Raw genomic sequence first — 20811 nt, forward strand, 5'->3', positions numbered from 1 at the left:
AAATCGTAATTAGGAAAACTTAAGCGACATATTTAGCAGATTTCAGTCATCACAATGCCGGTGTGCAAAGGGGCCAGAAAGAGAATACAGCATTGCACCCCAATAGTAAGATAGAGAGATGAATGATGAGATGAATGATGAGATGAATGATGAGAGGAGTGGATACATCACCCAGTCCGTGGCTGCAGTCACTGAACTCGATGCAATAGACGGTTCTGTCAATTCCGTGAGGTCCCATCAGTGTCCTGCGGGAGATAAACAACCTGATCATACAATCGCTAATAACAGAGGCATGGAAATACAGACACAAGATAATCGACAGTCTAATACAGGGGAGATGGTTTACATTGAGCTATTTACTCAGATTATATCAAATGGAGTTAGGGCCCTTTTGCACTAGCTGCGTTTTTGCCAAAAACGCAAAACTCATGCTGATTCTTAAAGAGACACTGAAGCGAGACTAAATCTCGCTTCAGCTGTCATATATAGCCCCTGCTAAAACGCCGCTATCCCGCGGCTCTACGGGGGTCCCTGACCCCCCAACCCACCCCCCGCAAAATCTACAACCAACTTGGTCGTAGATTTTGTTCCCCCCAGAGGCAGGGCTAACTGCTGCAGCCCTGCCTCTCAGCGCGTCTATCAGACGCGCATCGCCGCCTCTCCCCCGCCCCTCTCAGTGAAGGAAGACTGAGAGGGGCGGGGGAGAGGCGGAGGTTCGCGTCTGACAGACGCGCATGGGGCAGGGCTGCGGTGGTTAGCCCTGCCCCAATGCGGAAGCGCTCCCCCGCATTACGGAGGGGATCTGGGGGGTCAGGGACCCCCGTAGAGCCGCGGGATAGCGGCGTTTTAGCAGGGGCACGCATGCCCCTGCTATATATGAGAGCTGAAGCGAGATTTATTCTCGCTTCAGACTCTCTTTAAAGGGATACTGTAGGGGGGTCGGGGGAAAATGAGCTGAACTTACCCGGGGCTTCTAATGGTCCCCCGCAGACATCCTGTGTTGGCGCAGCCACTCACCGATGCTCCGGCCCCGCCTCCAGTTCATTTCTGGAATTTCTGACTTTAAAGTCAGAAAACCACTGCACCTGCGTTGCCGTGTCCTCGCTCCCGCTGATGGTACCAGGAGCATACTGTGCAGACACAGACCATACTGGGCCTGCGCTGTGCGCTCTTGGTGACATCAGCAGGATCGAGGACACGGCAACGCAGGCGCAGTGGTTTTCAGACTTTAAAGTCTGAAATTCCAGAAGTGAACTGGAGGCGGGGCCGGAGCATCGGTGAGTGGCTGCGCCAACACAGGATGTCTGTGGGGGACCGTTAGAAGCCCCGGGTAAGTTCAACTCATTTTCCCCCGACCCCCCTACAGTATCCCTTTAAGTGCAGCCTGTTTAAAATACGAATCTTGAGTGGCCTTTTCCACTGCTGTGTTCTGATTTTTAAAAAAAACGCAAACGCATGCGATTATGGTGCATTTTGCGTTTCAATGTAAAGTATAGGAACGCATGAAAAACGCTTTGCATTTTTTATTGATTTAACCACTAGTTTCTATTTTCAAAAATCAAGACAATACTTGCCAAGCAGAAAAACGCAAACACATAAAAAATGCACATCAAAATGGGTCAAAAATGCAAACACAAAACGCATGCGTTCGCGTTTTGAAGTGGAAAAGGACCCTTAGGGCCTGTTCAGACTATGCGCGTTCCTAGACGTTTTCAGGGAACGCGTACGGGTACCAAAAACGCATAGAAACGGCTCCTAATGCTTTTGAATGGGCTCGTTCACATGTATGCGTATGAGACGCATACGTTTCCTATCCGCATTGCTGCACGCAGTTCTGTGCGTCACGCATACAAACGGACGTAATGAAAGTCTATGTACGCGTATCAAAAACGCGTACAATTGCGTTTTTAGCGTCCGTTTTCCTCTGCGGTTCCCATAATTCTTTTTTTTCCCCTGGGTCACGTGTGTGTGCAAAACGCAATAGAATACGTATTAGAACGCAAGAAAAACGCATGCGTTTTTCAACTTGCGTTTCTTTGATTTTAAACGCATTCTTCATACGCAGATAGTCTGAACAGGCCCTTACTGTATATTTACAAACATGGGTCTCCTCAATGGCGACCACTGTAGGAGCCGGTGGGGAGAAGAAACCTGACCTCACTCCAGCTAAGAGGTCCACCTCTGTATCAAAGAAGGGGTACACCTCTCTACCCAAGGGTAGCATATGTACCCATATGTTACTATGTAACCCATAAACAGAGGTGCCAACAAGATGGATGTTCACTAAAAACCAGGAGGTAGACTTACCTCCAAACTGAGGACACTGGAGGTCTGTTTCCAAAAACTGACTTTATTGAGAAACCATTGTACTCCAACTGGTGCAACACGTTTCGCAGGGTAATCCTGCTTCCTCAGGCAAAAGTTTTGGTAGTATCTGTCGGAGGCACCAAATATGTAGAGATCCTGGCACAGATACCCACGAAATGTTTGCCTAAGGAAGCGGGACTACCCCACGAAAAGCATCGCAGCAGTTGGAGTAAAATAAAGTCAATAAAGTTAATTTTATGCATGAGCAGAGAAACATGGTCCATCCACAATGATGTCACAAGCAGGAAGATTTGAGGGTACCGTAAAGGAAACGTTCACATTCACATTGCTTGTGTATTTATTACAGAATCACAGCCGGGCACAACATACAGCTAAAACAAAATCTCCCTATTGATTATATAGTTATCCTACCAGCCTTTCACCGAAAATGATGTCACCATAAAAAACACAAATCCCCCTCTCCTTTTCCTCCCTCTACCCCCTTGTCCTGGCAGCTAATATGGAAGGCCTCTATATTGATAATATGGAATTGCAAAGTAAATCTGAAGGACTGCTTGTTTCCTGAATGTACAGCTATGATTGCACACAGAAGCTCCCTGTTATACTTGTGCCTTATCTCCAGTAGTCAGAGATAAGAACAAATATCTGGGCAGCTTGGAGAGTTCAACAGGATTCTTTTGGTTTAGGGCAATGGAAGTAAATGTATTAACCCTTTCAGGCACTTAAAAAAAAAAGAAAATAAAACAAGAGTTTGTAGGTATAATCTATATATATAATAGAGTAAGGGCCTCAACCTTCAAGCAAGAAGAAGTAGCGCCCTGCCCCCAGGGCCGGTCCAAGCAAGAAGAAGGGGCTGGTCCAAGCAAGAAGAAGAAGTAGTGTCATATCAAACCAAGGGCAAAGAGGGATAATTTGCATATTCAGTAGCAGTGCATTGTGGGTAACCACAAATGTTCACTTATAACTGAATTATTGCAGATTTGCTTCTGTTTTAAGAAGGAAAATTACACCAAGCTTTGCTTTTTTTTTAGTAGAAGGTCTTTTTGGTCTCTTTTATCCCCCTATACATTCTTAGTAGTTTGGGTCACCCTGAGCTGCTTGGTTACTCTGTTGTACTGGTCCAAGCCCTATTTCATACAGCCGTATCAATCTATGCCATGTACTGATGAGGACCAAAAGTCCGAAACAGGCTGTCTACATGTGGGTTTGATATGGCTGTGTAAAATTTAAAGCTATATGCTTGCTATACACCAGCGGCTCTGGATGCTTGCTTGGCTTACCAAAGTGGAAAAGGGGTAATATGCATGTTTAGTAGCAGTGCATTGTGGGTAATCACAAATGTTCACTTATAGCTGAATTATTGCAGATTTCCTTCTGTTTTAAAAAGGCAAATTACACCAATACAGTGGCGGCATTGCAGGAAGTGACAACAGTGGAACGCATGATGGAACACGGAAGAGGTGAGTCATCCCCGCCCGCTGCCTCTTACTAATAGTGGCGGCTGCTACTGTGCTTAAGCAGGGGGGGGAGGGGTTCCTGCTGAGCTTAAGCTGCAGGGGGAGCGCACATGGGGACCCAGGTGAGGGGGGCCCTGCTGAGCTTAAGCTGGAGGTACAGCACACATGGGGGACCCAGTTGAGGGGGGGTCCAACCCCCCTCCCCGCCGCTGTGCCCAATACCCCCTTCATGCCCTCTACCCTCCTATGCGGCGTATGGTACGCCGCGGGTCGGCTAGTAAGTTATAATAGCGTGGCTAATCTGCTGGACCAGAGAGCTATTGCACACCTCCCAACTTTTGGAGCTAGAAAAAAGGCACACTAAGACACACCCCTGACAGCCTACATCTAATAAAAGCCCCAGAAAAAAAGGCACACTAAGATACACCCCTAACAGCATACATCTAATAAGGGCACCAGCAAAAAGGCACACTACACTAAGACACACCCCTGACAGCATACATCTAATAAGGGCGCCAGAAAAAAGACTCACTAAGACACACCCCTGACAGCATACATCTAATAAGGGCGCCAGAAAAAAGGAACACTAAGACACACCCCTGACAGCATACATCTAATAAGGGCGCCAGAAAAAAGGAACACTAAGACACACCCCTGACAGCATACATCTAATAAGGGCGCCAGAAAAAAGACTCACTAAGACACACCCCTGACAGCATACATCTAATAAGGGCCCCAGAAGAAAAGGCACACTAAGACACACCCCTGACAGCATACATCTAATAAGGGCACCAGAAAAAAAAGGCACACTAAGACACACCCCTGACAGCATACATCTAATAAGGGCACCAGAAAAAAAAAGGCACACTAAGACACACCCCTGACAGCATACATCTAATAAGGGCCCCAGAAAAAAAGGCACACTAAGACACACCCCTGACAGCATACATCTAATAAGGGCGCCAGAAAAAAGGCACACTAAGACACACCCCTGACAGCCTACATCTAATAAGGGCGCCAGAAAAAGAGGCATACTAAGACACACCCCTAACAGCATACATCTAATAAGGGCACCAGAAAAAAAGGCACACTACACTAAGACACACCCCTGACAGCATACATCTAAAAAGGGCGCCAGAAAAAAGGCACACTAAGACACACCCCTAACAGCATACATCTAATAAGGGCACCAGAAAAAAAGGCACACTAAGACACACCCCTGACAGCATACATCTAATAAGGGCCCCAGAAAAAAGGCACACTAAGACACACCCCTGACAGCCTACATCTAATAAGGGCCCCAGAAAAAAGGCACACTAAGACACACCCCTGACAGCCTACATCTAATAAGGGCGCCAGCAAAAAGGCACACTAAGACACACCCCTGACAGCATACATCTAATAAGGGCGCCAGAAAAAAGGCACACTAAGACACACCCCTGACAGCATACATCTAATAAGGGCCCCAGAAAAAAGGCACACTAAGACACACCCCTAACAGCATACATCTAATAAGGGCACCAGAAAAAAAGGCACACTAAGACACACCCCTGACAGCATACATCTAATAAGGGCGCCAGAAAAAAGACTCACTAAGACACACCCCTGACAGCATACATCTAATAAGGGCGCCAGAAAAAAGGCACACTAAGACACACCCCTGACAGCATACATCTAATAAGGGCACCAGAAAAAAAGGCACACTAAGATACACCCCTAACAGCATACATCTAATAAGGGCACCAGAAAAAAAGGCACACTAAGACACACCCCTGACAGCATACATCTAATAAGGGCACCAGAAAAAAGGCACACTAAGACACACCCCTAACAGCATACATCTAATAAGGGCACCAGAAAAAAAGGCACACTAAGACACACCCCTGACAGCATACATCTAATAAGGGCCCCAGAAAAAAGGCACACTAAGACACACCCCTAACAGCATACATCTAATAAGGGCACCAGAAAAAAAGGCACACTAAGACACACCCCTGACAGCATACATCTAATAAGGGCGCCAGAAAAAAGACTCACTAAGACACACCCCTGACAGCATACATCTAATAAGGGCGCCAGAAAAAAGACTCACTAAGACACACCCCTGACAGCATACATCTAATAAGGGCGCCAGAAAAAAGGCACACTAAGACACACCCCTGACAGCATACATCTAATAAGGGCCCCAGAAAAAAGACTCACTAAGACACACCCCTGACAGCATACATCTAATAAGGGCACCAGAAAAAAAGGCACACTAAGACACACCCCTAACAGCATACATCTAATAAGGGCACCAGAAAAAAAGGCACACTAAGACACACCCCTGACAGCATACATCTAATAAGGGCACCAGAAAAAAGGAACACTAAGACACACCCCTGACAGCATACATCTAATAAGGGCCCCAGAAAAAAGGCACACTAAGACACACCCCTGACAGCATACATCTAATAAGGGCCCCAGAAAAAAGGCACACTAAGACACACCCCTAACAGCATACATCTAATAAGGGCGCCAGAAAAAAAGGCACACTAAGACACACCCCTGACAGCATACATCAAGTAAGGGCGCCAGAAAAAAAAGGCACACTAAGACACACCCCTGACAGCATACATCTAATAAGGGCGCCAGAAAAAAAGGCACACTAAGACACACCCCTGACAGCATACATCTAATAATGGCACCAGAAAAAAGGCACACTAAGACACACCCCTGACAGCATACATCTAATAAGGGCCCCAGAAAAAAAGGCACACTAAGACACACCCCTGACAGCATACATCTAATAAGGGCGCCAGAAAAAAAAGGCACACTAAGACACACCCCTAACAGCATACATCTAATAAGGGCCCCAGAAAAAAAGGCACACTAAGATACACCCCTGACAGCATACATCTAATAATGGCACCAGAAAAAAAGGCACACTAAGACACACCCCTAACAGCATACATCTAATAAGGGCGCCAGAAAAAAGGCACACTAAGACACACCCCTAACAGCATACATCTAATAAGGGCACCAGAAAAAAAGGCACACTAAGACACACCCCTAACAGCATACATCTAATAAGGGCGCCAGAAAAAAGGCACACTAAGACACACCCCTAACAGCATACATCTAATAAGGGCGCCAGAAAAAAAGGAAACTATGACACACCCCTGACAGCATACATCTACAGGGAGTGCAGAATTATTAGGCAAATGAGTATTTTGACCACATCATCCTCTTTATGCATGTTGTCTTACTCCAAGCTGTATAGGCTCGAAAGCCTACTACCAATTAAGCATATTAGGTGATGTGCATCTCTGTAATGAGAAGGGGTGTGGTCTAATGACATCAACACCCTATATCAGGTGTGCATAATTATTAGGCAACTTCCTTTCCTTTGGCAAAATGGGTCAAAAGAAGGACTTGACAGGCTCAGAAAAGTCAAAAATAGTGAGATATCTTGCAGAGGGATGCAGCACTCTTAAAATTGCAAAGCTTCTGAAGCGTGATCATCGAACAATCAAGCGTTTCATTCAAAATAGTCAACAGGGTCGCAAGAAGCATGTGGAAAAACCAAGGCGCAAAATAACTGCCCATGAACTGAGAAAAGTCAAGTGTGCAGCTGCCAAGATGCCACTTGCCACCAGTTTGGCCATATTTCAGAGCTGCAACATCACTGGAGTGCCCAAAAGCACAAGGTGTGCAATACTCAGAGACATGGCCAAGGTAAGAAAGGCTGAAAGACGACCACCACTGAACAAGACACACAAGCTGAAACATCAAGACTGGGCCAAGAAATATCTCAAGACTGATTTTTCTAAGGTTTTATGGACTGATGAAATGAGAGTGAGTCTTGATGGGCCAGATGGATGGGCCCGTGGCTGGATTAGTAAAGGGCAGAGAGCTCCAGTCCTACTTAGATGCCAGCAAGGTGGAGGTGGAGTACTGGTTTGGGCTGGTATCGTCAAAGATGAGCTTGTGGGGCCTTTTCAGGTTGAGGATGGAGTCAAGCTCAACTCCCAGTCCTACTGCCAGTTTCTGGAAGACACCTTCTTCAAGCAGTGGTACAGGAAGAAGTCTGCATCCTTCAAGAAAAACATGATTTTCATGCAGGACAATGCTCCATCACACACGTCCAAGTACTCCACAGCGTGGCTGGCAAGAAAGGGTATAAAAGAAGAAAAACTAATGACATGGCCTCCTTGTTCACATCTGAACCCCATTGAGAACCTGTGGTCCATCATAAATTGTGAGATTTACAAGGAGGGAAAACAGTACACCTCTCTGAACAGTGTCTGGGAGGCTGTGGTTGCTGCTGCACACAATGTTGATGGTGAACAGATCAAAACACTGACAGAATTCATGGATGGCAGGCTTTTGAGTGTCCTTGCAAAGAAAGGTGGCTATATTGGTCACTGATTTGTTTTTGTTTTGTTTTTGAATGTCAGAAATGTATATTTGTGAATGTTGAGATGTTATATTGGTTTCACTGGTAAAAATAAATAATTGAAATGGGTATATATTTGTTTTTTGTTAAGTTGCCTAATAATTATGCACAGTAATAGTCACCTGCACACACAGATATCCCCCTAAAATAGCTAAAACTAAAAACAAACTAAAAACTACTTTCAAAAATATTCAGCTTTGATATTAATGAGTTTTTTTGGGTTCATTGAGAACATGGTTGTTGTTCAATAATAAAATTATTCCTCAAAAATGCCACTTACCGAATAATTCTGCACTCCCTGTAATAAGGGCACCAGAAAAAAAGGCACACTAAGACACACCCCTGACAGCATACATCTAATAAGGGCGCCAGAAAAAAAGGCACACTAAGACACACCCCTGACAGCATACATCTAATAAGGGCGCCAGAAAAAAGGCACACTAAGACACACCCCTGACAGCATACATCTAATAAGGGCGCCAGAAAAAAAGGCACACCCCTGACAGCATACATCAAGTAAGGGCGCCAGAAAAAAAGGCACACTAAGACACACCCCTGACAGCATACATCTAATAAGGGCACCAGAAAAAAGGCACACTAAGACACACCCCTGACAGCATACATCTAATAAGGGCCCCAGAAAAAAAGGCACACTAAGACACACCCCTGACAGCATACATCTAATAAGGGCACCAGCAAAAAAAGGCACACTAAGACACACTCCTGACAGCATACATCTAATAAGGGCGCCAGAAAAAGAGGCATAGTAAGACACACCCCTAACAGCATACATCTAATAAGGGCACCAGAAAAAAAGGCACACTAAGACACACCCCTAACAGCATACATCTAATAAGGGCACCAGAAAAAAAGGCACACTAAGACACACCCCTGACAGCATACATCTAATAAGGGCGCCAGAAAAAAAGGCACACTAAGACACACCCCTGACAGCATACATCTAATAATGGCACCAGAAAAAAGGCACACTAAGACACACCCCTAACAGCATACATCTAATAAGGGCACCAGAAAAAAGGCACACTAAGACACACCCCTGACAGCATACATCTAATAAGGGCACCAGAAAAAAGGCACACTACACTAAGACACACCCCTGACAGCATACATCTAATAAGGGCGCCAGAAAAAAAGGCACACTAAGACACACCCCTGACAGCATACATCTAATAATGGCACCAGAAAAAAGGCACACTAAGACACACCCCTAACAGCATACATCTAATAAGGGCACCAGAAAAAAGGCACACTAAGACACACCCCTAACAGCATACATCTAATAAGGGCGCCAGAAAAAAAGGCACACTAAGACACACCCCTGACAGCATACATCTAATAATGGCACCAGAAAAAAGGCACACTAAGACACACCCCTAACAGCATACATCTAATAAGGGCACCAGAAAAAAGTCACACTAAGACACACCCCTAACAGCATACATCTAATAAGAGCGCCAGAAAAAAAGGCACACTAAGACACACCCCTGACAGCATACATCTAATAATGGCACCAGAAAAAAGGCACACTAAGACACACCCCTAACAGCATACATCTAATAAGGGCGCCAGAAAAAAAGGCACACTAAGACACACCCCTGACAGCATACATCTAATAATGGCACCAGAAAAAAGGCACACTAAGACACACCCCTAACAGCATACATCTAATAAGGGCGCCAGAAAAAAAGGCACACTAAGACACACCCCTGACAGCATACATCTAATAATGGCACCAGAAAAAAGGCACACTAAGACACACCCCTAACAGCATACATCTAATAAGGGCACCAGAAAAAAGGCACACTAAGACACACCCCTAACAGCATACATCTAATAAGGGCGCCAGAAAAAAAGGCACACTAAGACACACCCCTGACAGCATACATCTAATAATGGCACCAGAAAAAAGGCACACTAAGACACACCCCTAACAGCATACATCTAATAAGGGCACCAGAAAAAAGGCACACTAAGACACACCCCTAACAGCATACATCTAATAAGAGCGCCAGAAAAAAAGGCACACTAAGACACACCCCTGACAGCATACATCTAATAATGGCACCAGAAAAAAGGCACACTAAGACACACCCCTAACAGCATACATCTAATAAGGGCGCCAGAAAAAAAGGCACACTAAGACACACCCCTGACAGCATACATCTAATAATGGCACCAGAAAAAAGGCACACTAAGACACACCCCTAACAGCATACATCTAATAAGGGCGCCAGAAAAAAAGGCACACTAAGACACACCCCTGAGAGCATACATCTAATGACATTTTTAAATAACGTCTCTAACAATGTTTCTATCATTTCTTCATCTTTATCTGAGATAGAATAATAAATATGTTAAAATAATGGTATTAAAAAGGGTGCTGGGCGAAGCCAAAATAGCAAAATATCGTCTATAACAATGAAAACGAAGAAATATTTACAGTCGTAATGAGCATAGTAAAACATTAGTAAATATTACCAAAATTGTATTACAATTAGGCCTAACTCTTCTCACACAAAACCCTCCCTCTGTCGATGAGTAACCCTAAGACCTCCCTGGTTATGTCTAACCCTAAGATTCCCTCCCCCCGATGGTGCCTAACCCTAACCACCCCCCTGGTGGTGCCTAACCCTAACCCACTCCCTGGTGGTGCCTAACCCTAACCCACTCCCTGGTGGTGCCTAACCCTAACACAAAGACCCTCCTGGTGGTGCCTAACCCTAACTTCCTGAATCCCTGGTGGTGCATAATCCTAAGACCCTCCCTAGGTGGTGCTTAACCCTAACTTCCTGAATCCCTGGTGGTGCATAATCCTAAGACCCTCCCTAGGTGGTGCCTAAACCTAACCACCCCCCTGGTGGTGCCTAACCCTAACCACCCCCCTGGTGGTGCCTAACCCTAACCACCCCTCTGGTGGTGCCTAACCCTAAGACTCCTGGTGGTGCCTAACCCTAAGACCTCCCTGGTGGTGCCTAACCCTAAGACCCCTGGTGGTGCATGATCCTAAGACCCTCCTGGTCGTGCCTAACCCTAAACACCCATGGTGTTGCCTAACCCTAACCCCCCTGGTGTTGCATAATCCTAAGAACCCCCCTGGTGATGCCTAACCCTAAGACCCCCCCTGGTTGTGCCTAACCCTAAGACCTCCCCTGGTGGTGCCTAACCCTAACCCCCTGGTGGTGCCTAACACTAAGACTCCCCTGGTGGTGCCTAACCCTAACACCCCCCTGGTGGTGACTAACCCTAACCACCCCCCCTGGTGGTGCCTAACCCTAATACCCCCCTGGTGGTGCCTAACCCTAACCACCCCCCTGGTGGTGCCTAACCCTAACCACTCCCCTCGTGGTGCCTAACCCTAACCACCCCCCCTGGTGGTGCCTAACCCTAACCACCCCCCCTGGTGGTGCCTAACCCTAACCACCCCCCTGGTGGTGCCTAACCCTAAAACCCCCTGGTGGTGCCTAACCCTAAAACCCCACTTCCTGATATCCAACCCTAAATCCCGCATCCTGATGCCTAACCCGAAAACCCTCTTTCTCATCTGCAAATAACGTAAATACATAAAGCAATACATTTCTAAGACAATAATATTCAAAACTATAATTTACAAAATGATTATTCTGAAAACTAATTTCAAAATGTTAAAAAAACATTGAAACGATAATTTACAAAAAGATAATTGTCAAAACGAATTCTAAAACAATATTTTTAAAAATACTAAAGGTAGCCATACACCTAGCGATGATGGGCAGATTCCACCAAAAGACAAATGTCTCTCTAGTCGAATCTGATCAGAGAGAGATCTGTTGGCTGCCCATACACTGCAGGCCGATTGCCGATCAATTTTAGCATGAAAACTCCCAGATGCGCTGCCTTGAAGCTGTTTGTGTATGTTTGTGCGAGTTCTCTCTCTCTCTCTCTCTCTCTCTCTCTCTCTCTCTCTCTCTCTCTCTCTCTCTCTCTCTCTCTCTCTCTCTCTCTCTCTCTCTCTCTCTCTCTCTCTCTCTCTCTCTCTCTCTCTCTCTCTCTCTCTCTCTCTCTCTCTCTATCATTTGAAAGCTCTCTTTCTCCTCTTTCCAATGATATATAAACCACCACCCTATGCCTTTTAGTTTTCACTATTTTCATGATCTCTCTCTCTCTCCATATCATGCAGTAGGGAATTGCAGATTTTCAACACAGCTTATATACCATAGCTGGGATTTGAACCCAGGACCTAGTGTGTAGTAGGTATCTGTCTTAACCTCTAGACCATGACCCACACTACATGCTAAAGCTGGCCTAGCATAAACCATACTTCCATTATGATCAATTCGATAGAAAAAGTAGCATGATTAAGGATTCGTACTTTTTGAAAAGCATGCTTATATACCATAGCTGGGATTTGAACCCAGGACCTAGTGTGTAGTAGGTATCTGTAGGCATAGGTAGGAGTCCCAGTATAGGTAGGTAGGCATAGGTAGGAGTCCCAGTATAGGTAGGTAGGCATAGGTAGGAGTCCCAGTATAGGTAGGTAGGCATAGGTAGGTGCCTCAGTAGTTAGCTAGGCATAGGTAGGAGACCGAGTATAGGTAAGTAGGCATAGGTAGGTGTCCCAGTAGTTAGCTAGGCATAGGTAGGAGTCCCAGTATAGGTAGGTAGGCATAGGTAGGTGCCTCAGTAGTTAGCTAGGCATAGGTAGGAGTCCCAGTATAGGTAGGTAGGCATAGGTAGGTGTCCCAGTAGTTAGCTAGGCATAGGTAGGAGACCCAGTATAGGTAGGTAGGCATAGGTAGGTGTCCCAGTAGAGGTAGGTAGGTATAGGTAGGTCCCCTAGTATAGGTAGGTAGGTAGGTGTCCTCGTATAGGTAAGTAGGTTCCCCAGTAGTTAGCTAGGCATAGGTAGGAGTCCCAGTATAGGTAGGTAGGCATAGGTACATCCCCTAGTATAGGTAGGTAGGTAGGTGTCCCCGTATAGGTAAGTAGGTGCCCCAGTAGTTAGGTAGGCATAGGTAGGTGTCCCAGTATAGATAGTTAGGCATAGGTAGGTGTCCCAGTAGTTAGCTAGGCATAGGTAGGAGACCCACTATAGGTAGGTAGGCATAGGTAGGTGTCCCAGTATAGGTAGGTAGGCATAGGTAGGTCCCCTAGTATAGGTAGGTAGGTAGGTGTCCCCGTATAGGTAAGTAGGTGCCCCAGTAGTTAGGTAGGCATAGGTAGGAGTCCCAGTATAGGTAGGTAGGCATAGGTGGGAGTCCCAGTATAGGTAGGTAGGCATAGGTAGGTCCCCCTAGTATAGGTAGGTAGGTAGGTGTCCCTGTATAGGTAAGTAGGTGCCCCAGTAGTTAGGTAGGCATAGGTAGGAGTCCCAGTATAGGTAGGTAGGCATAGGTAGGAGTCCCAGTATAGGTAGGTAGGCATAGGTAGGTCCCCTAGTATAGGTAGGTAGGTAGGTGTCCCCGTATAGGTAAGTAGGTGCCCCAGTAGTTAGGTAGGCATAGGTAGGAGTCCCAGTATAGGTAGGTAGGCATAGGTAGGAGTCCCAGTATAGGTAGGTAGGCATAGGTAGGTCCCCTAGTATAGGTAGGTAGGTAGGTGTCCCCGTATAGGTAAGTAGGTGTCCCAGTAGTTAGCTAGGCATAGGTAGGAGTCCCAGTATAGGTAGGTAGGCATAGGCAGGTCCCCTAGTATAGGTAGGTAGGTAGGTGTCCCCGTATAGGTAAGTAGGTGTCCCAGTAGTTAGCTAGGCATAGGTAGGAGTCCCAGTATAGGTAGGTAGGCATAGGCAGGTCCCCTAGTATAGGTAGGTAGGTGTCCCCGTATAGGTAAGTAGGTGCCCCAGTAGTTAGCTAGGCATAGATAGGAGTCCCAGTATAGTAGGTACCCCAGTAGTTAGGTAGGCATAGGTAGGTGTCCCAGTATAGATAGTTAGGCAGGGCCTGGCTGGCACAGTAATAACAATTACCAAGGTCCAGCTGCACCAGATAGGGCTGTATAATGTCAGTGTCAGTGAGCAACACACACAAAAAAAACACATCAGGAAAACATTAGAGCTCTCAAAAGAGCTGTTGAGGGGTGCTATTTTAGCAATAACAATCAGCCAGGAGCAAGCCAAGAGTAGAGTTGGGCCGAACCTCCGATTTTAGGTTCGCGAACCGGGTTCGCGAACTTCCGCAGAAGGTTCGGTTCGCGTTAAAGTTCGCGAACCGCAATAGACTTCAATGGGGATGCGAACTTTGAAAAAAAAAAAAATTATGCTGGCCACAAAAGTGATGGAAAAGATGTTTCAAGGGGTCTAACACCTGGAGGGGGGCATGGCGGAGTGGGATACACGCCAAAAGTCCCCGGGAAAAATCTGGATTTGACGCAAAGCAGCGTTTTAAGGGCAGAAATCACATTGAATGCTAAATGACAGGCCTAAAGTGCTTTAAAACATCTTGCATGTGTATACATCAATCAGGTAGTGTAATTAAGGTACTGCTTCACACTGACACACCAAACTGTTCACTGAAAAGAACAGGTATGCAGTGGCGGGTTCACTAAACAGGTATACAGTGGTGGGTCCACTGAACAGAACAGGTATGCAGTGGCGGGTTCACTGAACAGAACAGGTATGCAGTGGCGGGTCCACTGAATAGGTATACAGTGGCGGGTCCACTGAACAGAACAGGTATGCAGTGGCGGGTTCACTAAACAGGTATACAGTGGCGGGTCCACTGAACAGAACAGGTATGCAGTGGCGGGTTCACTGAACAGAACAGGTATGCAGTGGTGGGTTCACAGAACAGGTATGCAGTGGTGGGTTCACAGAACAGGTATGCAGTGGCAGGATCACTGAACAGGTATGCAGTGGTGGGTGGTTTCACAGAACAGGTATGCAGTGGCAGGATCACTGAACAGGTATGCAGTGGTGGTGGGTGGGTTCACAGAACAGGTATGCAGTGGCAGGATCACTGAACAGGTATGCAGTGGTGGGTGGGTTCACAGAACAGGTATGCAGTGGCAGCAGGATCACTGAACAGGTATGCAGCCAGGAAAAGCTAAGCCTAACTAATCTTTCCCTATGAGAGACAGCAGCTCGCCCTACTCTCTCTAATGCAGGCACACGAGTGGCCGTAATGGCCGCCGCTGCCTGCCTTATATAAGGGGGGTGGGGCTCCAGGGGCTAGTGTAGCCTAATTGGCTACACTGGGCCTGCTGACTGTGATGTAGAGGGTCAAAGTTGACCCTCATAGTGCATTGTGGGGCGAACCGAACTTCCGGAAACGTTCGCCTCCCGCAGGCGAACGCGAACCACCTAAGTTCGCCGGGAACCGTTCGCCGGCGAACCGTTCGGCCCATCTCTAGCCAAGAGCCTAACTAATCTTTCCCTAGGAGAACAAGTCTGCAGCAGCTCTCCTTAATCTGTCTATTTGCAGCAGGCACACGAGTGAGTGTCATGGCCAGCGAGCCTGCCTTATATAAGGGGGGGGGGGGGAAGGGCTTAGTGTAGCCTGAATGGCTACAATGTGCCTGCTGACTGTGATGCAGAGGGTCAAAGTTGACCCTCATAGTGCATTATGGGGCGAATCGAACTTCCGCAAAAGTTTGCCTGGAACCGTTCGCCGGCGAACCGTTCGGCCCATCTCTAATGGTCAATCGGCCGCCAAGTCACCTAATATATGGCCACCTATTCTCAAAAAGAATACTTTTGCTTGAACGGCCCGGTATCAGGTATTCGTGCCACATGGCGCTATTCGACATGCCCCCATACATCATCATTGCCTGCTATTTATTGGGAGCCCTAATTTCTTCTATTGATGCCCAATCGCTGATATTTTGCATTAGCCCCTATGGGGCGTCTAAATAGTCCATTAGCCACAGGTCCCCACACTTCCCGATTCCCCCCCTGACACGCCTCCAGCGTGGTGGGTGTAGCTGTGAGATACCGGGGTTGGAGGCAAATGTAGAGAAACCCACCAGCGGGTGCCCTGTTTCCTTGGAGAAAAAAAAGGTCCTAACAGACATATGAGACGTATGATTGCAGAGGAGGTCGGTCCCGATCAGGATTCTGAGAGCCCTTGGCGTAAAACTTTGGGAGGACCAGAGGACACTTTGGGCAGCTTCTACAGCATCCAGAGTGGTCCTTCTTCTAGGTAAGTATTTCCTCTTTGACCTGAACTTTATCTCAGTATCCCTTTAAAGCCTAGGTTCTCACTGTGTGGTACGCGTACCCCAGCAGGGGCAAACCCAGGATTTTTCAAGGTTGGGGGGGGGGGGGGGGATTCCTGAAAGCTCTCCATCAGCCATTCACAATACAATATAATAATATGGTACATCATGCTGGGTACACATAATGCAATTTCGCGTCCCACTGACTGGATCTGAAAATGATTTCCTAAATGTCCGTTCTGCTTCCGATCGACAACGGGATCGTTCAGGAGCAGTTTGGATACAGATAATAATGAGGACAGCTGACAATGTTAATGAAGGGGAAAGTGAAGAATTTACACAGCAGGGCACAGAGCTGTGCTCATACCTGGCTTTGTTAAGTTCCCCAGAGCTGCGCTATGCTCTGTACACACACTGCTGCTCCATGCTCTGTACACATGCTGCTGCTCCATGCTCTGTGCACACGGTGCCGCTCCATGCTCTGTACACACACTGCTGCTCCATGCTCTGTACACACGCTGCTGCTCCATGCTCTGTACACATGCTGCTGCTCCATGCTCTGCACACACGCTGCTGCTCCATGCTCTGTGCACACGGTGCTGCTCCATGCTCTGTACACACACTGCTGCTCCATGCTCTGTACACACGCTGCTGCTCCATGCTCTGTACACACACTGCTGCTCTATGCTCTGTACACACACTGCTGCTCCATGCTCTGTACACACACTGCTGCTCCATGCTCTGTACACACTGCTGCTCCATGCTCTGCACACACACTGCTGCTCCATGCTCTGTACACACACTGCTGCTCCATGCTCTGCACACACACTGCTGCTCCATGCTCTGCACACACGCTGCTGCTCCATGCTCTGTATACACACTGCTGCTCCATGCTCTGCACACACGCTGCTGTTCCATGCTCTGTACACACACTGCTTCTCCATGCTCTGTACACACGCTGCTGCTCCATGCTCTGTACACACACTGCTGCTCTATGCTCTGTACACACACTGCTGCTCCATGCTCTGTACACACACTGCTGCTCCATGCTCTGTACACACTGCTGCTCCATGCTCTGCACACACACTGCTGCTCCATGCTCTGCACACACACTACTGCTCCATGCTCTGCACACACGCTGCTGCTCCATGCTCTGCACACACGCTGCTGCTCCATGCTCTGTACATACACTGCTGCTCCATGCTCTGCACACACGCTGCTGCTCCATGCTCTGTACACACACTGCTGCTCCATGCTCTGTACACACACTGCTGCTCCATGCTCTGTACACACACTGCTGCTCCATGCTCTGTACACACACTGCTGCTCCATGCTCTGTACACACGCTGCTGCTCCATGCTCTGTACACACGCTGCTGCTCCATGCTCTGTACACACACTGCTGCTCCATGCTCTGTACACACGCTGCTGCTCCATGCTCTGCACACACGCTGCTGCTCCATGCTCTGTACACATGCTGCTGCTCCATGCTCTGTACACACGCTGCTGCTTCATGCTCTGTACACACACTGCTGCTCCATGCTCTGTACACACTCCGCTGCTCTATGCTCTGTACACACACTGCTGCTCCATGCTCTGCACACAACTGCTCCATGCCCTGTACACACACTGCTGCTCCATGCTCTGTACACACACTTCTGCTCCATGCTCTGCACACACACTGCTGCTCCATGCTCTGTACACACACTGCTGCTCCATGCTCTGTACACACACTGCTGCTCCATGCTCTGTACACACTCCACTGCTCTATGCTCTGCACACACGCTGCTGCTCCATGCTTTGTACACACGCTGCTGCTCCATGCTCTGTACACACGCTGCTGCTCCATGCTCTGTACACACGCTGCTGCTCCATGCTCTGTACACACGCTGCTGCTCCATGCTCTGCACACACGCTGCTGCTCCATGCTCTGCACACACGCTGCTGCTCCATGCTCTGCACACACGCTGCTGCTCCATGCTCTGTACACACAGCTGCTCCATGCTCTGTACACACTCCACTGCTCCATGCTCTGTACACACACTGCTGCTCCATGCTCTGTACACACGCTGCTGCTCCATGCTCTGTACACACGCTGCTGCTCCATGCTCTGTACACACGCTGCTGCTCCATGCTCTGTACACACGCTGCTGCTCCATGCTCTGTACACACGCTGCTGCTCCATGCTCTGTACACACGCTGCTGCTCCATGCTCTGTACACACTGCTGCTCCATGCTCTGCACACACACTGCTGCTCCATGCTCTCTACACACGCTGCTGCTCCATGCTCTGCACACACGCTGCTGCTCCATGCTCTGCACACACGCTGCTGCTCCATGCTCTGCACACACGCTGCTGCTCCATGCTCTGTACACACGCTGCTGCTCCATGCTCTGTACACACAGCTGCTCCATGCTCTGTACACACTCCACTGCTCCATGCTCTGTACACACACTGCTGCTCCATGCTCTGTACACACGCTGCTGCTCCATGCTCTGTACACACGCTGCTGCTCCATGCTCTGTATACACGCTGCTGCTCCATGCTTTGTACACACGCTGCTGCTCCATGCTCTGTACACACGCTGCTGCTCCATGCTCTGTACACACGCTGCTGCTCCATGCTCTGTACACACGCTGCTGCTCCATGCTCTGTACACACACTGCTGCTCCATGCTCTGCACACACGCTGCTGCTCCATGCTCTGCACACACGCTGCTGCTCCATGCTCTGTACACACGCTGCTGCTCCATGCTCTGTACACACAGCTGCTCCATGCTCTGTACACACACTGCTGCTCCATGCTCTGTACACACACTGCTGCTCCATGCTCTGTACACACGCTGCTGCTCCATGCTCTGTACACACGCTGCTGCTCCATGCTCTGTATACACGCTGCTGCTCCATGCTTTGTACACACGCTGCTGCTCCATGCTCTGTACACACGCTGCTGCTCCATGCTCTGTACACACGCTGCTGCTCCATGCTCTGTACACACGCTGCTGCTCCATCCAAAGTCAACTGTAGCCAGGAAAGAAAGGGAACGGGGAGGCACATAGTGCAGGCAGCAGCACGGTGCTGTGAGCTGCAGGATGCCTGCAGACATTCTGGTGTCACAACCTGTGCCTGTCCACAGACACTGCACCGGCCCTGGTCTGAGGGGGGATTCTGGGCAGCTGTAATCCCCCCCTGCATTTGCCTATGCCCAGGGAGTACTTCTGATGGCTCCAGGGGGTACTCAGGCTTTATATACTTAACCAAGAATAACAAATTTAGAGTTTTAGAAAATGATAAATCTTATTTAAACCCCACCAAATGAGTGTTTTAGCTCATTAGGAGCAATAGTAAATGCTTGGAAATTGTTTACAACCAATTATCATGTACTACGATTTAATATATTTATTTAATATATTTACATTATCACAAATACCCCTTGACAAATATATATGTTTACTAGCTAGGGGGTACTTGGTGAGTACAGGGATTTAAAAGGGGTACATACCAATAAAATGTTGAGAAAAACTGCTTTAAAAAGACACCCGAGGTGAAAATAAACTAATGAAATAAACAATTGTATCCATCTTCCTTCTCCTAAAAAGGACTTCTTAAGATATTCCACAGTTTATTTTATATTTAGATCTACTTTTTAAGGTTTAACCGTTTTATTCTTTTTGCTCAATGACACATTCATTGAAGTATGCCAGAGCTAAAATCTATGAACTATTGTCCTTTTTTTATCTCTTTCCTGCTCTCAGAAGCCATTTTCTGCTAGGAAAGTGTTTTATAGTTGGAATTTCTTATCAGTGAGGGTCACACTGTAGTCACTTCCTGTCTGAGTCAGGACTGAGTCAGCCACTTACATACCTGATATTTAACTCTTTCAGGCAGAGAAAGTAAAAAAGGAACACAGTCTAGTTATTTGTGTGCTAGGCATTGTACATACACATGTCTATCTCATCATGTCACATGTCACCTAGGGTATCCTTTAAGCATAAAAATCCCCCACACAATAATTTTACAGCATTTTACCTCCCAAAACATATTTTTCAGCAGCGTGTCCCCCAAACAACATAATTAGCAGCACTTATCTGAGAAAACATAATCAGGTAGCTTGTGTATCTTTGGAAGCCCAAAGATAATTATCGAGAGTACCCCCTTAAATATAAGAGAGCCCCCTCCCCAAACATAATGACCCTCCGGTCTGCAGCCCAGCCTCATAGTGATTTCTATGCTGTTCTCCTCACAGTCTTCCCTGGTAGTCTAGAGACAGACTCACTTATAAATGTTTCCCTTGTGGTTAAGGTGTCCCCCCCCCCCCCCTTCCAGTCACAGTAGTATGTGGCAGTCTAGGGTCCCCCCACTTCCATATAGCTTATTCCTAGTATGCTGCTGCTTATCTTTTAGAACAGAGAGGAAGTCCTGAGTTCAGGTCCGATTC

General features: G+C 47.5%; 1 protein-coding gene across 2 annotated transcripts in view; it reads right to left on the reverse strand.

Moving 5' to 3' along the window:
- Positions 1-20811, reverse strand: part of LOC137524050 (syntaxin-binding protein 4-like) — a 265426-nt gene that overhangs the window by 199470 nt on the left and 45145 nt on the right. For both annotated transcript variants that reach the window (XM_068243473.1, XM_068243474.1), the window contains exon 2: positions 172-245. In XM_068243473.1, coding sequence (XP_068099574.1) covers positions 172-245 — 74 coding nt within the window. The remainder of the gene's footprint in view (positions 1-171; positions 246-20811) is intronic.

This window comes from Hyperolius riggenbachi, chromosome 7 (genome assembly GCF_040937935.1).
Source record: "Hyperolius riggenbachi isolate aHypRig1 chromosome 7, aHypRig1.pri, whole genome shotgun sequence".
Classification (NCBI taxonomy): Eukaryota; Metazoa; Chordata; class Amphibia; order Anura; family Hyperoliidae; genus Hyperolius; species Hyperolius riggenbachi.